The 17,596-nt window shown below is 46.5% G+C and overlaps 1 protein-coding gene across 1 annotated transcript; it reads left to right on the top strand.

Moving 5' to 3' along the window:
• The first annotated feature begins 7,110 nt into the window (after window positions 1–7,110).
• PROK2 (prokineticin 2) lies at window positions 7,111–17,255 on the top strand. Its single transcript, XM_069865574.1, has 3 exons — window positions 7,111–7,229; window positions 12,178–12,303; window positions 15,632–17,255. Exons 1-3 carry the CDS (start codon window positions 7,131–7,133, stop codon window positions 15,755–15,757), a joined length of 351 nt encoding a protein of 116 aa, XP_069721675.1. The 5' UTR covers window positions 7,111–7,130; the 3' UTR covers window positions 15,758–17,255.
• The last annotated feature ends 341 nt before the right edge of the window (window positions 17,256–17,596 follow it).

Here is a 17,596-nt window from a genome sequence, read left to right as displayed (position 1 = left end):
TACCACAGGTTTCCACGATGAGGGGCACAGAGGAGACTTGTGTGGTGCTTGTGGACGTGTGGGAGGCAGGGGCACGTGTGCTGGCAGCGTGACTCGGGACGTGCAGGCACCAGGGTGGGCTGCAGGCATGGACCCACTGAGGGTACAGGCAGAACTGGCAGGGACCAGGGGGACCCGTAAGTCCTCTGGCAGGGAGGAGAGGTAGGCTGGTTTGTTTATTAAATACAGGCTTACAAAACACGCTCAGCATTGCTGTAGCTGGCGCCCATTGAATATGTGACAAATTGCTGTTCTGGTGTGGGAGCAGAGCTACAATGATGCCCTCCTGAATAATTCTCCTGCAGTTCTTGCATTTGGTAGACTTCTGTGGCTATGGCAGCATTCCTGTATACTTCCCCATGGACCAGTAAATCCTATCTCAGTGAAAAACTACTTCACTCCTTAGGTTCAAGCGTGCAGGGAATGAACATGGCTCTACCAGCCAGCCCCCTACCCACAGGCTGCGGCCAATAACACATTTTGGCATGCAAAGAAAAGATGTTTCCTATCAAAAGCAATCATCAGGAAGAAAAATGGTTGAGTGAATGTTTCCCCAAAGTCCAGCTAAGTTCAGCCAAACCAATACTGCATCTTCTTGGCAAAAATTCTGAATTGTTTTAAAGACATATCTGAAAACTAGAGAGAGGCATTGAGTCCCTGCCCATCACATAAATCCACAGTTTCTGCTGAATCATTCAGAATCGTGCTGCCCTGGACGTTGCAGATGCAGGCACGTGAATATATAAGTCTAAATAAAAGCTGTGTACAAGTCGGAGAAGTAATTTTTCATAAGCAACTAGAAATAGTTTTGGTTACATGTCTGCAGCTTTTTGTTGTTCTACTGCTGCCACTGCCACTGTCTCATGAGTAGACTCTGTAATATTCCACTTCTATCCCTCTGCACTGATGGGAGAACATGTACTTCGCAATCAAAATGATTCATGCAGTTACATGATCCAGGGCAGAGTAAGGGAGTAAGAATCTCTAATCTAGAACATTAGCACTTATCTGTTAAGCACTCTTTTTTAACACACTGCGGGAGCATCATCTTTTTCCTTACATAAGGTTCTTCATGGACTACTATGACAACGGCAGCACTGAAAAGCAGCGTAATGAGACACAGGGAGTACTAGGAACATACTGCTAGAACAGCGGCTCAGTACAACTATTCTTATCTGACCTCAGAAATAAAAACATTTTGAGATGCTTTTTTGTTGCTGAAGATTTTTGCAAATCTGTTCATTTTTTACTAGTGTTTTCACAAGGACGTTTCTGTTTATACTCTGATAGTTGACTTGGTCTGCAAGAATATATAACTAAGAATAGAGCTGTGTGGCTAATTCTATGGGGTGAGAATATTCCTGAAATCCTGCCAGAAACTTTTTATAAAGTTTGCTGATTTGTAGGAAAGGGCTTGGAGTTGAGATACTGGAATAATTTGATGGTGACAAAAATGTTGCTTCACAGTAAGAGGTCTCAATGTTAATAAGTAGATGTTGTGGAATTTGTTCCCAGCTTATAATTACATGCAGAAGACAAAAATCCCTGATATTCCAGGGTATAATGTCATCTGCTGGTCCAAGTCGGTGAAATTCAAACAGGAAAAGGATTTTAAGAGTCGGAGCAGTTTGCTGGAGGAAGTGGTGAATTCTTCATTGTTTTAAGTCATGCTTGATTTCTCTTGAGATATGTGCAAGTTTAAAATACAACTTATCTCTTTATGCTTAGGATTCACTAATGAAAATTATAGCTTGATTTAGTAGGAATTCAGACTGTAGTGCCTCTTCTGATCCTAAAATCTGCATCTCTCTTATGACTTTTTAAAAATTAATTAGTTTATTTCATGTCGGAAGAGGCCAGATGTGCACCAGAGGCACAGATACGACAAAAGATTGTTCCAGCTCGCTCTGAGCTATGGATGGCAAGGTGTCCCTTTCACAATGACCGGTTCCTTGTTTCTTGTACAACTGGCTGATGCACGGCTGCGTTTGGACGTGTTGCTGCTGCTTTCCACACTGCCTCCTCGCCCACGGTGGGGCAGACACATGCTGACCTCTAAAGCTTGTCTACAAGTTCACACAAGCAGCAGCTTCATGGGCATCTCCAAAGTGTGAGACTTGCATACAGCAGTCTAAATTACCCTTCATTTTCTGTATGTTACACTATTACGCAAACTGCTGTCTATATGACTTAGAATCATACCAGTAGGTGCCCAGACTTGCTAAGCCCTTTACGCTTCAGATCCCAGCTGGGTTTCTGAGTCCTAGTGAGAGTTGCAGGTATGAAGCCTCCGTTTCTCAGCCAGCTTGCTGCTGGCCAACTTCAGCCACATCAGAAAGAGATATAGAAAATTTGGAAGTAATTTACAAAAATCTTTGCAACTTACAAAAAAATTTAAATGGATAAATGCTAAGGACCCAAATCAATGCCAGTACAAGCAGAACTGGACTCTTCTGGTTTCTGTACAATCCACAAGACAGAGGACAAAACAGCAAGAAGGGTCTTGGGCTCATCACCTGTGAAAGGGATGATTTAGGCTGGCCTCTGCCTCACTGAATGATAATTATTAACATAAAGCAGAAATGTTAGGTGAGAGAAGGACAGCAGCCCAACCCAGGCTACAGCTTAGATATTGGGATATTCTTGCATGAACTGTGTGTTTGGATTATTCCAGGCAACTGACTTGAGGTCTTCCACACCTTGGGTGAACTTACACACCTACGCTATAAATCTATATAAGCATCTGACATAGATGAGTGTATTCTTCCTCTACTGGAGTCAGCAAACTTGCACCACTTTGCTGGATTCAGACTATTGTAGAATATATATTGTGAAAGATTAAACAAATCAGATACTGTTGTATTACAAGAGTTTTTAGGACAAAAAGTTAATGCTTTTTCTCATTTCTCTTAAAAGAAAATAGTCTTTTTAGATAGCTGATGCATTCACATTCTTAGACTTCAGAAATATGTATACTCTGTTGTGCATTACCACTTGAACAGGCCAAATAATTATTTGAATGCCTACTCGCAGGCAGTTAGCTTTCAGTAAAATTGAGGCCTTGAGAAGAACCAGAGAGAGCTACCAACTGCACTGAAAGCTAAAAATAGATATTTCACTCTGGGTCCCTGAAGAAACTGAGGACTTTTGGATGATTGGTAACTTACTGTGTCAAATCTAAAGTATTGTGATTAATTTGGAGTGATATTTCCTGATTCTGGTATTAGAGGTTTTACAGTAGAAGATGATGTTTAGTGGATTTGTGGAGAAAATCTGAAAATTGGATTTCTTGGGATTCCTCATGAGGAGAGACCTCCCCCTTCCTAAGCATAGCCAAGCTGTACCTCCACTGAAGGTTTGCCTACCAGGTGACTACATGGGATTCTACTGTTGGATGTTTTCATATGAAAGGAAAAAGTTCTTATGAGGCAGAAGAATTTACACTGAGATACTGATGCAGATGTCAGTTGGAAAAGTGCCTGCATGGAGGAATGGAGAAGATACTTGTTAATTGTGTTAATTGTGATAACGTAAGAGAGGTAGGAAAGTTGCTTCTGCACTAGGCTGGGTTATTCATGGTGCTGCCCCTTGTGTCCCCGGGTGCACTCCAGGGCATTTTTTTATTGTACCAGCAAAGACAGAAAGAAACACTAAGAGAAATGTTGCAGGTTTCAGGATTGATTGGTTCAGTAAAAATCAAACTACGCAATAAAAGCCTTTGAAAATAATAAAGCTAGTATGAGGCTATCCTTCCAGGTGGATCATAAGAAATAAAAGGACTTCTGAAATTCTGGTGCATTTGTGAGATGAGCAAGCTGAAGATTTACCTTTAAGACACTGTGTGGATTTTTGATGCGTTTGTAGTTGAACAATTATCTGGGAGGTAATGACACTGAAATTCAGAGATTCACCTCCTTGACTTTCACTTTTTTTGTAAGATCTGCAACAATTTCATTGGATTTTATTAATATTTCATTACGATTTTGTAATCACCTAAAGGCCACATAAACGTATAAGATCTTTTCTGGTGGCAAACCGGTTTTAGTGACAGTTAATAGTAGGAATATTGGTGTTAGGGTGGATGCTAGTAAGTCTGCAGCATGCTGATCTTAATGATACAACACTGACCTTTGACTGGCAACCTTTCATAAATGATACCTTTTATGTAAAATGGATTTTACAAGAAATGACTGACTACATAAAACTGCACAAAATTCCTCCTTCTTTTTATTTCCCCTCAGTTCTGATGTGTTTCTGAAGGATCCAGAGGTTTAGAGCTGAAAATTATGATTTGTTTTTTAAAGTTCTGGGCACCTGGGGATTGTGAAAATAATCATTCCTAGTTTACTTTCATCTTTAGTATCCAGGGTGAAAATAAAATTTAAAACAAGCTAATAATCTCACCTGGTTTAAACTGGTGATTGTTCAGGCCAACAACATGAGTTTACAACAGCTAAGGATCCATCCCAGTTGTTCTTAATGCTTTCACATCAAAGTTGTCTTATTCCAGTTTGCTTTAAAGCATCATTGGAGTAAAACTCTATTTACTCAGCCTGCAGTTGTCTCGAGTGCACTTTTACAAAACAGCTATAAAAAAGGCCACATTTGTAATGAAAACTCCTCCAGACAGACTGACCCCCCAAGGGGACGCCACTAACGAATCGATTCGACAGCTTCTGACCAGGACTGAAGTAAGCAGGAGCACGCCGAGACACTTGGTGCATTATACTCTCCCCATCAGCTGCGCTTAAATTCACCTCAGCCAAAGAATGAGACTGTTTGAGGACTCATGGAAATGTGGGCTCTGCAAAGGCTCAGTCTTCCTGTTTGGAAAAAGAGAATTTGAAAAATCTGAGAGAACAGGGACCTACGTGTGAGAACGGGACACGTTGGAGAGGGGGCAGTGCAGAGGGACAGGAGGGATGGAAGCGGGGACAAAGAGGCAGGAAAGGGGGCAAAAAGAGAGTTAGGACGGAGAGGAAAAGTGAAAAGAAATATTTATAAAGAGCTGGAAGAGTAAAGAAAATAAAATAGAGAAGAAAAACAGTGAGAAGCAGAGAAGGAAACATAGCCTCCTTCTCTTTCACTGGTCTCTGATGCCCTCCCTCCACAGGGGACTGAGGTGCCCGAAAGTAGCACCATTAGTTGTTAAACCTTGGCTTGTGTTAAATTAAAGTGGTGTACATCTGCAAAGAGGAGCTCACCAAGACAATCAGAACATAGCCTGATGTTGGGGCTGAAAGGAGCCAGTGGTGCACTGCCCCTGAAGCAGTGGTCCCTGCTCCTCCTGCCGCCTTCTTCCAACCGTCTTCTCCCCACATCTTCAGGAGAGAGCCAGCCCCACTGAAGGTGAGAGCTTTTTTTCCTCCCTGTGCCCTCGGGTGCTGCAGGGGGGCAGGGGGGAGAAGTGCAGTCAGTGAGGGGAGCAGGAGAACGTGAGTTCAAAGGGGTTTGGGGCTCCAGAATGCCCAGACACTCGGACAAATCCACAAAGGAAGTAAGGTGAAGAAGTCCACATGAACATTACTTTTTAACTCAGCATTGGCACTTGTTGGGCTAAGTGCAGTTAGAGGAACCAGGGTTGATTCAATTCTTATGGGACCTGTGGGGTGAATTTGCTTTGATGCTCCTCTCTCAGAGAAGGTGAGGAGCAGCCTGCATGTCCCCCCACTGCAGCCGTGCTCACAGAGCTGCGGGGCTCAGCAGAGGCCAGGTCGGGGCTGCAGGTAGTTCACGTTCATAGAGGGAATCAGGGAGAATGTCAGGGCTGGGGCTTGTGGAACAGCTTGGGCTGCTGCACGCTGGGGAGCTTGAGGAGCGCAAGCAGATGGGATGTGGGCACTGAAGCTGAGGCAGGCCCTCAGGCTGGCTCTCGAGGCTGTGGGCTACCACTGGCTTGCTGTGGGATATGATATAACCTGCTTTGGAATTCCCCCACCTGCTGCACGATCCCTCTCGACCAGCTGTGTGCTACTTCAGACTTGCTGCAGGATGTGCCCCAGCCAGCCCTGGGATGTCCCCCAGACCTGGTGAGGGAATGCCCCTAATAGGCTGTGGGATGTCACCAACATGCGGCAAGACACCCACCACCTTAGACCTGGCGAGGGACGTCCCTAACATGCTGTGGAAAGCCCAGCACCTCAGACCTGATGAGAGATGTCCCCCAGACCTGGTTGATGAGTGATGTCCCTAATATGCTGTGGGATGCCCAGAACCTCAGACCTGCTGTGAGATGTCCCCTGGACCTCGTGAGGGATGTCCCTAATTTGCTGTAGGATGTCCCCAACATGCTGTGGGATGCCACCCACCTCAGACCTAGTGAGGGATATCCCTAACGTGCTGTGGGATGTCCCCCAGACCAGGTGAATGGTGTCCCCAACCTGCTGTGGGATGCCCCCCACCTTAGACCTGCTGAGGGATGTCCACAAAATACTGAAGGATGTCATCAATACACCGTGGGATGCCTACCACCTTAGACCTGGTGAGGGACATCCCTAACATGCTGCAGGATGCCCCCCAACTTAGACCTGCCGAGGGACGTCCCTAAGGTGCTGCAGGTGTCCCAGCGTGATGCCCCCAGTGCAAATCTGCTGAGGGACAGTCTTAGGGTGTAGCTGGTGTCCCAGCGCTGTACCCCCAGAGCAGACCTAGTAAGGGACACCCCTAGGGTGCAGCAGATGTCCCAGTGCGATGCCCCCAGCACACACCTGCTGAGGGACACCCCTAGGGTGCAGTGGGTGTCGCAGCGCGATGCCCCCAGCACAGACCCTCTGTGGGACACCCCTCGGGGGCAGCTGGTGTCCCTAGCGCGACACCCCCAGCTCAGACCCTCTGTGGGACACCCCTCGGGTGCAGCTGGTGTTCCTAGCGCGACACCCCCAGCTCAGACCCTCTGTGGGACACCCCTCGGGTGCAGTGGGTGTCCCAGCGCGACGCCCCCAGCTCAGACCCTCTGTGGGACACCCCTCGGGCGCGGCGGGTGTCCCAGCGCGGAGCCCCCGGCGCGTCGGGGCGGGGGTGACTCACGCGGCCGCCCGCAGCCCCCGGCTTTATAACGCCGGGGCGGGAGCGCAGGGACGCCGGGCGGCAGCATGCGGGGCTGGCGCCGCGCTCCGCTGGGGCGGCTGCTGCTGCTGCTGCTGCTGCTGGCGCTGCTGCTGGCCGCGGGGCACGGCGCCGTCATCACCGGGGTGAGCGCCGCCGCTCGGCACCGACGGCCCCGACGGGGCGCGGGTCTGGGGCGAGCGGGGCCGCGCTGTGCGGGAGGGGGCGGCGGCCGGGGCAGCGCGGGGATGGGGGGGCGCTCCGGGGGAGCGCGGACCGCATCTCGGGGCTCTGCCCGGGATAAGCGGTGCCAGGACAGAGGGGGTTCGTGTAGGATGAGGGCTGCGCCGACCTGGGGGTCTCTCTATGGCGAGGGTGCCCAGCATCTCGGGGGTCTGTCCTGGATAAGTGATGCCAGGACAGAGGGATTTTGCAGAGGGTGAGGGGTGCACGGAGCTGGGGGTCTCTCTATGGTGATCGTGGCCGGGATCTTGGGGGTCTGTCCTGGATAAGTGATGCCAGGGAAAAGGGATTTTGCAGAGGGTGAGGGGTGCACTGCTGAGATCTCAGAGGTCTGTCTGGAATAAGCGATGCCAGGAGAGAGGGGTCTCGTGTAGGGTGAGGGGTGCACGGATCTGGGGGTCTCTCTATGGTGATCGTGGCTGGGATCTCGGGGGTCTGTTCTGGATAAGTGATGCTAGGACAGAGGGATTTTGCAGAGGGTGAGGGGTGCATGGAGTTGGGGGTCTCTCTATGGTGATCGTGGCTGGGATCTCGGGGGTCTGTCCTGGATAAGTGATGCTAGGACAGAGGGATTTTGCAGAGGGTGAGGGGTGCATGGAGTTGGGGGTCTCTCTATGGTGAGCGTGGCCAGGATCTTGGGGGTCTGTCCTGGATAAGCGATGCTAGGGTAGAGGGGTCTCACACAGGGTGAGGGACACCTGGAGCTGGATTCTCTGGGGTTAGCGCTGCCAGGATCTCGGGGGTCTGTCCAGGGTAAGTGATGCCAGGGAAAAGGGATTTTGCAGAGGGTGAGGGGTGCACTGCTGAGATCTCAGAGGTCTGTCTGGCATAAGCGATGCCAGGAGAGAGGGGTCTCGTGTAGGGTGAGGGGTGCACGGAGCTGGGGGTCTCTCTATGGTGAGTGTGGCCGGGATCTTGGGGGTCTGTTCTGGATAAGTGATGCCAGGACAGAGGGATTTTGCAGAGGGTGAGGGGTGCACGGAGCTGGGGGTCTCTCTATGGTGAGCGTGGCTGGGATCTCGGGGGTCTGTCCTGGATAAGCGATGCCAGGGCAGAGGGGTCTCACACAGGGTGAGGGACACCTGGAGCTGGATTCTCTGGCGTGAGCGCTGCCAGGATCTTAGGGGTCTGTCCTGAATAAGAGATGCAGGACAGGGGTTTTGCACAGGGTGAGGGATGCTCGCAGCTGGGGGTCTCTCTCGGGTGAGCGCTGCTGAGACTTTAGGGCTCTGTCTGGAATAAGTGGTGCCAAGACAGAGGGGTCTCTCAGCGAGGGATGCCTGGAGCTGGGTGTTTCTCTGCTCTTTAAGGTGAGCGTGCCTGTAATGTCAAGAGGCTGTCCTGGCTAAGTGATGCCAGGACAGAGGGGTTTCACATAAAGTGAGGGATACCTGGAGCCGGAGACTCTCTGGGGTGAGCACTGCCAGAGTCTTGGGGGTCTGTCTGGGATAAGTGATGCCAGGACAGAAGGGTTTTGAGTAGGGTGAGGGATGCCTGCAGCTGGGGGTGTCTCTGGGAGAAGTAATGACAAGGACAGGGTAAGGGAGGCTGTGCCAGGGGATGAGAGATGCCAGGACTTGGGGTGATTGTCTGGGATAAGCATTGCCAGGGTGTGGAGGGTCTCTCTGGGAGGAAGCATGCCCAGAGCTGAGCTCTGAACTAACTGATGCTAGAGCTTGGGGGTCTCTCTTGGATGAGTGATGCCAGGATATGGAGGCGTGTGTGTGCTCTCCGTGGTGGGTGATCCCAGGACTTGCAGGTCTCTGGATTGAGAGATGCCACAGTGTGGGGTCTGTCCCTTTAGGGAGAGAGATGCCTGAACTCTGGGGGTGGTTTCTCCAGGTTGATCTGTGAGTGTGCAGAGGCTCCTGCTGCTTCACCAAGGATAGAGGCTGCCCCCAAACTTGCCCCTGGTGGGCTCTGCTCAGGGCACCCACAACGCATGCTTGTGCACCCTGAGTTCCTCCAGCTCCTCCAGTCCTACCGCTTACAGGGCAGGCACTGATATTGCAATAATCACAATACGCTGCTTTTTCTTTCTTTCTTTTTCTTTTTTTTTTTTTTTTCTGGTATGACTGTGCTGCTTTTTGTCCTCAATAACCACCCATTGCAGATGAGTCCTCTGTTGTTGTTGTTGTTTTTAGGCTTGAGATTTTTTTTTCAAAGATGTTATTTAACCCAAAGCATTGCATCACTCTTAAGTAAAATTATTTTTTGTATTGTTTGCTTTGGATTAATAACCCAGTGCTTGCATTCCTTCGAGAGCTTACATGTCTTTTGTAACTATCAGAAGTTGTAGTCATAGCAGTGAAATACTCCATGATTGTCCAAGCTCCCCATCCAGGCTTCACTGAAGTCCATGAAACAGCTCGTAGGCATTTCTCTGGAGGTCAGATCAGTTTCCAGGAGTGATTAATTTTCAGAGCAGAGGGTGTGAAGGAAGTTTTTAATATTTGAGATTTTTCCTTTAAGTAGAAATATTTCCAGCAACGGAGGACTAGTTTACATAAATCTCCATTAGAGTTGTGGCTACACCTTTAAACCATAATTAATCCACTAAATAAAATAATGGCAAAGTGCTGAATAATAGATCGAGAACAAAGCAGATTCAAAAAGTAAAAATAGATTAGAGCTAGAAAATGTTACTTTGTTAACTATTGCGGTGCATTTCTGTTTAATCCACTCTAATGCATTTTTGGCTTCTGATGAATGGGCAAATCTTATACAAAAGCTGACATAAGTGTTCCCATCCCTATGCTCTAATCCTGAAAGGTGCTTTCCCTTTGTAATTTAAGGGATTGATTCAAATCTTCCTCACTTCATTAGTGGCTTGTATGCTTGACTTCAGTTCACTTTAGAGCTAGCATTTAACCTGGGAGTTTTTCCTGAAGCTGAATTTTCCACAAAACTATGTTTAAATAGGGATGCTGAAAAGGAACGTCCTTCATGTTGTGTTCTGTGAGCATGAGAAGCAGCAATATAAATTACACAGTGGAGATAAGGTGCTGGCAGGGGCATTTGGTTGAATTTTTTTGAAACTTGTCATACATTTTTCAAAAGGCAGTCTTAAAAGTTCTGCCAGATGTATTTGTGTGTGCGTGAGTTCTAAAATGAAGTTGTTCAGCACAGTGTACGCTGGCTGGGATGTACTCAGATCTGTTTGGTGCCTGGTCACTCCAGGACCAGTCCCACAGAGATGGATCGGGCTCAATGAAACCCTTCCACAGAGATGAAAAGGGGGTTCAGGAGCTGAGCAGTGAGGAACAGCAGAGCCTGTGACTCCAGCTGAGCTGAACTGGGGACAGCCAAAATCACTGGACCTGCATTTTTTTGAGATTAGGGTATTTTTTTTTTAAGACAGATTAGAAAGTAAAGATTATCTTCCTGGCAGGCTATAGTGGTAGTTCTATGACCACATTAGTCTTACATGTAAATACTCTGCGTGTTTGGTCTCACCTGTAGCATAGAGTGTTTATGCTTTGTTAAACGTGTGTTTAAGAGGAGCACTAGCCACTTGAGTTACACACACTGTTTAACGGATTGACCATAACGCAGCAGCTTTTTCTTAAGTTACTGGCTGATCTGTAAATACACATTTTTATTTGGCTTCTGCTGGTTGAACCAGTGTACTATTTACCTTATATTACATTAATACCACGTAGAATATTACATTCTAATAGCATTTATCACCCCAAGGTAAGATCTGTAAGGTTTTTTTTTCAAGTGAATATTTGTTCTGATACGCGGTCTTCCCCAGAGCCATCATCATCTTTCATGTACATTTTCACAAGTTGCCTGTTTGTGTACTGCTGACCAGTGCCTTTAGCCTATCAATCCTGCTGTCAGACATTAACAGAGTAGTGAGTTAATTAATCTTACCTTTGGGGTGTAATCAGAACCTGTAACTAATGGCATTTCTCATTGGAGAAAGGAGAGTGGCTTTCATAATAAATTTATATAGTAAAAAGTCTGATAAGCTTTTAGTTAAAAAAACAGGCAAAAAGTGTGCAGTAACCCATTTCCAAACCCCAAAATGTCAATTTCTTTCCATGGTTTCTTGTTTTTAAAACATATCCAAGAGTTTGTATTTTGGTTTGTGCTTATCTAAGCCAAAAAATGTATTGGGTAAGCGGCTGAAATATGGCCCTCTCCTACCCTCTAGCCTTGCGGGGAGAATGCTACCACAACAGCATTTTCTTGAATGTGGACACTTATGCAAAGCTTTTTCTATTACACATTCACAATGCCTTTTTGTTTAACTTGTAATTCTAGATAACAGCCACAGGATCCCTACTTAAACTTCTATTTTAGCTACTTCCACTTGGAGTTCTCTGATAAAATGACCATGCAGTCTTGCATCTGCAAAATCACTCAGCCTTAAGTTATTATAAGAAACTAGAAGAAATAATTACTTAAAAGTCTTTAAATTAGTGGATAATTTCCTGTCTTAGCTTTTCCGTCAGACAGGATCCCTGACTGTTTGGTGCACTTGGTCCTTGCAGTGCCTGACCTCACTCAGGCTCCTATCTGGGAAACAGAGTGGGATGTGCCACGGTCTATCAGTGCTCAGACCACGGGACTGTAAATCACTGGCCGTCCTGGATTCAGCCCTGAGCAGCTCTGTACATGGTCCCGGCTGTAAACAACCCAGGCTCAACCCTGAAACATGCCAGGAACCTCTATATTCAGATCCACGGGAGATAGAAATATTGCAAATCAGTATTAAATCTTGTTATTCAGCCCTAATAAGCCATCATGATTTGTGAGGTGTCAGAGGCAGCTCTTGAGCACCCTATTTCTGCAATATATTTATTATTCATTTTATTTGCCTAATGCTGTATTGCACTCCAGGCCTGTGACCGAGACCAGCAGTGTGGAGGAGGGATGTGCTGCGCAGTTAGCCTCTGGATCCGCAGCCTGCGAATGTGCACGCCAATGGGAAATTTGGGAGAGGAGTGCCATCCTTTGAGTCACCGAGTAAGTACGTCACTGGGAGGGCTGCGAGACCAGAGCTAGCAGGGCAGAAAGAAATGGGAATATACTGCGACGTACATCACATTGCGTAAAAACGATACGTGGTGAAAACATGTTACAATACCCAGCCATTTGCATCTGTATGGAAATAGCACTAAAGGTACCTGTGTAAGGAAAAACATTAGTGTCAGAATTATGCTGAAGAGAAGCCAAGGATGAAAGTAATACACACTTTTTGGTTTGTTTTGTTATTAGTTTGTTGTTGCTGTTTTGCTTCATTACACAATCTGAACAGCCTTGGCAGTTCCCAAGCCCAGCCCTGCCAAAGCGTGTGAGCAGGAGCATAGCAAACGCTGCTGACCTTGGTGGATGTGAACAAGATCCCTTTGCAAGCATAAAAATGTCACCAGCCAGCGTTGGGACACCTAGTACATCACTGCACTGCCATCCATCAGCAACGTCCAGTTGTGCCCAGAGACTGAGAGCCACTGGTGCCTTTGAAAGCCGTTGAGAAGGTGTTGACACACACCTGTACTTGAGAAAACTCACTGTGGGCTCTCTTTTCTTCTATTCTACCTATTAATTTCAAATAGATATATATGCATACGTATATGCACACATATGTCTAACACTAGTTACTTATTAGTACCTTATTAAATAATACACTATATTATTAATATAATAATGCTAACAAATACATTTATTTAAGGATATCTAATTATATGGGTTATGAATTAGGCAAAAGGCTATTTATAAATTATACAAAAGATTGAATTGGATGTTACTAAGGGGCTTGAGAACCTGGTGTTCTTCAGAGCCGTTCTCAGAGATGCGTATGGCCCAAAAGTCATCACATGTGAAAGATATTGTGGCAATAAATTTATACTATAAAAGTACAGCTTGTTAGCTGCCTCTCTCGCTGTCTCATCCAATGCCTGGCTTCTCAGTATCTATAGTTTATTTTCTCAGTTTTAGGAAGTGAAAGGCTCTGTTCTACTACAGTTAAATTTCTAAATCTTCTGCTCTGATATTTGGGACCAAATTCTCTTTTTATACTATGTAATGTAGCAGGTTTTTCTTTTAAGGGCTCTTTATATTAACAGGAGTCACAGGATAAGAGAAATTGTCTTCTAGGCTTTTTATAAGCTTATTGCTATTGGGTAATAATTTATAATGGCGGATATATTTTAAGCTAATTGCCTGCATAATTACAAATAGAGAAGATGCCTGTCCACCTTAGACTAATGGTCACAGTCACTGATGTTTATAAGCTTTATAAGGTTAATTTTAGATTCCCTACCGTGTTGCTCTTCATTACAAACACAAAGCAACCTCATGTACTGTAGTATGTGAAATTAGGTATTTTTAAGGATGAGGAGTTTGCTCAATGGTTCCTCTCCCCTAAATATTTGGATAGGGGACAGCTGGGAGACCAACTACTCTCAGCACCAGAACCTTTCATTTGCCTGCAGGTCAGGTACAAAGCAGGAACCACCATGGTTACACCACTGCCCCATGGACCTCCAGAGTGGCTGGAGGAGATGGCTGCTGGTTGGGCTTCTACTTTCTTTTCCTTCTTAACAGTTAGATGGCATTGGCTTGATGCTGTTAACAGTCTCAGCTGGCTTTGCAGATGCGAGGTTTGCAGGCAGGGTCAGGCAGGTGAGGGTTGGTGGGTCAGCAGGCACACCTGGCAGCACCAGGGTGGCTCCACTGCTGCTATGCACCTTGCACATCACCCCCACATCTCTCCCAGGAGCTCCCTTGTTTCCTTTTCACCTACAAAATCCCATCACTTCATGCTTACTAAAACCCAGTGCTAGGCACCTGGCATGGCAAGGTGTGCACCGGCTCAGCCAGCGTTGCCAGCACTGGCTCTGGGCACACAAGCTCTGCCTGTGCAGGAGCTGCACACCCCAGCAAAGTGCCCATCGTGCAGAGCTGTCACCCGCTGTGTGTCCCTAGCTTGGTGCATTATTAAGCCACGTCTTCAGCGTGGGAGTCCCGCTGAAAGGAAAAGTTCCTTTCAGCGAATATAATGTTTTGAATGAATCATTTGAGCTGTTGGAGGGCTGAGAGGTACCTGTGAGTCAGCCTTAGCAGCCCAAGGAGCTCGAGTTTTAGGTTTTTCTAGAGCACAGTGTGTGGGCACTCAAGAAGTGTGATTCCCACGGGGAGTCCCTGGGACCATTGGGAAGCAGCCTCTCTGTTCACACCAGGCCGGAGGATCCATGGTGGATGGAATGGGGAAGCCCACAGTGTCCCTCGCTCTGGGGCTGCTCTTCAAAGGGTGTCGGGTGGCTGCCTGGCACTGGCTCAGGGCACCACAGGCAATGGGAGCTCCACCCTCACCCCCTGCTCCCAGTGGGGTGTCACTGGAGTCAGGCAGGTCCTTAGCATGACACATGGGGGAACGTGAGACTTTCTTCCTTTGACTTTCTTGAAGAGAAGAATTGCACACTGACAAAAAGCAATCTTGGAATATCCCATGCTCAAAATGCCCAGAAATCAGGAAATGAGGGAATTAGAGGGGCTGCCCAGCTGGCAGTGGAAGCTTTGTACCTCTGTGCTTCCCCCACTGTGTCCCACCTGATGCTCACAGCACCAGGGCCCCTGGCCAAGCCATCCCACCGGCCTGTCCCACTTGGCTCATTTGCTGGTGGAGACATGGCTCCTGTAAAGATGGGGCTTGTGATCAAGTTGTTAAAGAGTGTCAGAGCACGCGCATGTCATGGCGCAATCAAATGTGTTTAATGCAGTCCATGTGCTCCTTGAAACAGTGTGACTGGAGGAGGGTGGGGTGAAATGAGAAACCTCTGACCCTGCGGTGAGGAGATGCTGCTCAAAGGGAGGTCAGGTGAGATGACTTCCAAAGATCTCTTCCAACCTGAATTATCATGGGATCCTGCGGTTCTTGAGTCCTGTAATGTGGCTGACGGGCTGCTCTGTGCTGTATGGCAGTGCAGGAATCAGGGCCAGCAGAAATCACTGCACAGTAAACACCGCAAAACGTGATGCTGAAGGCCAGTGTGGTTTCACAACAGATGCCTTTATGAAATGGGAGCAAATGGAGAACATGTGTCACAGATGTAGATTTACACAGCAAGAGGGATTGTAACATTTTGCTCTTAACTGTGGCTTCACTGGGAAATGCATTGGGGTTGGCTTTGCCATCTGCTCTCCAGCCCCTGCGCTGCAGCTCATGAGGATCTCCTGCCGTGGAAGGAGGAGGGCAGCGTTCTCCATGTCCCTGCTGTTCATCTGACTCCATCCATCCCAAGCACCATCGCCTGTGCCCCCTGTCCCTGATGTCTGTGCTCTTTGTCCCCAGGTTCCCTTCTCTGGGCGGCGGATGCACCACACCTGCCCGTGTCTCCCCAGCCTGGCCTGCCTACGGACTGCTCCCGGAAGATTCAGATGTTTACCAGACTTCAGAAAAGAAGATGTTTTTTTTTAGCAGGAGCTGTTCTGCTTTAGAAAGGGCCACTTGATGTATTCTTTTTCTTGTTATTGTGATGAACAAGGTACTTGCCAGGGGAAACCCTTAACCATACTTTCCTGCCTCACCAACATTAACACTGAAGATGAGATACTGTGCTGTAGTGGCCAGGGTTTTCAGGAGGGACTCAGTGGTGGATGCTTTCATTTTCAGGAGAGCAAAATGAGATTAACACTGCTTTCTGAGGGCCGGAGTTTAATTTCTGAACTGTCTCCTGGTCCTCATGGTTCTAGCCTAGCCCCAGGATGAAAACATCCAAGACTGATGGCAATTTTGGAAAATTTTGGCCACGTCTTTACACTTTGGAATGCTTGAATCAAACTAAGAGTTGCATTAGAGAGTGCAACTTGAATCGAACTGAGACTTGCATAGTGTGAAACATATGGTGATTGCCAAAAACCTGTATTTACATTACATTTCATATCTTTATTAATATAACTGTATTTATAAGTTAGGCACATCTCTAGGGTAAAACCTGAACCAATAGATGTAGTTTTTACACTTTTAAAATGTGGTAGGTGGAACCAAAGCATTTAAATATTCAAAGTATTAAAATATTTTTTGTTATTTTAATATTCTAAAATGAGAAGACATTGTTACTTGAGTTGGTGTAAAACTACCTGATCATCTCAAACTATGTATTAAGATGTAGTTTATATTAAAAAAGGAACCCTGAAGTTTATTGTAATGGGCTACCTGACTTCTTGTATATTTATCAAATTTGCCGTGTAAAAGTTCTGTATCAGAATAATGGCAGTATATTATTTGATTTATTTTAATATTACAACATTATTTTGTCATTGTGGTTTTCCATTTTTATTCAGTGTAATCTGTTATCACATACTTCATACATCCAAGGTAGCAGAGCTCCTTATGAGTGCTTAGCAAAAGCTTATGTGCCTCTGGCTGCTTACAGGGAGACTCAGCAGTTTACAAGGCATGAAGTCGTCAACCAGGCTGCAGTCTGAGACGATGGAGGAATCTTGGCATAGGTATTATGAGAGGCTTTTCTTGGCACATGCCTCAAAGACTCAACTTTAACCTGGGCAAGCATATAATTTGTGAGCTTTCTATGAAATACTGTGCAACTTCATAATTACCTGTCAGTGCCTGGAGCTGGAATTCCAATAGTTTGTGTGAGTTTCACACATTTCTTTCTCTCAGACACGCAAACATATGCTGGAACTGGAAAAGTGAAGTCATTCATCATTGAACAATCAGTGCTTTGCTGCTGCTGCTGACGATGAGAGGTTTGAGGGAAGTTAGCACACTTGTATTAAAGCAAACACCTGTATTAGCAAAGATGAGAAATGTCCCAGCAAGTTAACCAGAAATCTTCCACTAGTCTCCACAGCCTCCCTGAAAAGATAGAATGGAACAACTGCATCTGCTATTTGGTCAGATCCATGGATCTGCACATGTTAAAAGAATAAGTGTCTGAAGAGATAGGATTGCATCCTCCTAGTTCTAAACAGCCCAGCCCTGGAGCTCCTGCTCCGAGGCCGATGTATTTTGCTTCTCCCTTTGCAGTGGCAATACAGCAGCTGTACACATGACAAAGACTTATGTCCGATAGAGAAATAAGAAAACAAACAGAAAAGTCTAAGGTGCTACCAAAGGGTAATTTTATATGTGGGATGCATTAATGTGATCAGGTACAAAATGCCTGTATTAGATCTGAAGCCTCAGAGCAGCTCGATTCTAACCCAATGCGCTGGATTGTGCTGGTGGAAAACCAGTTCGTTCCCATGCTAATGCAGTGACCTCTGAATGCTGCAGAAACTCCTGTAACCTGGA

This window comes from Phaenicophaeus curvirostris, chromosome 11 (genome assembly GCF_032191515.1).
Source record: "Phaenicophaeus curvirostris isolate KB17595 chromosome 11, BPBGC_Pcur_1.0, whole genome shotgun sequence".
Classification (NCBI taxonomy): Eukaryota; Metazoa; Chordata; class Aves; order Cuculiformes; family Cuculidae; genus Phaenicophaeus; species Phaenicophaeus curvirostris.
The sequence above is the reverse complement of the archived record's forward strand: the minus strand, read 5'-3'. Positions and strand labels throughout refer to the sequence as shown.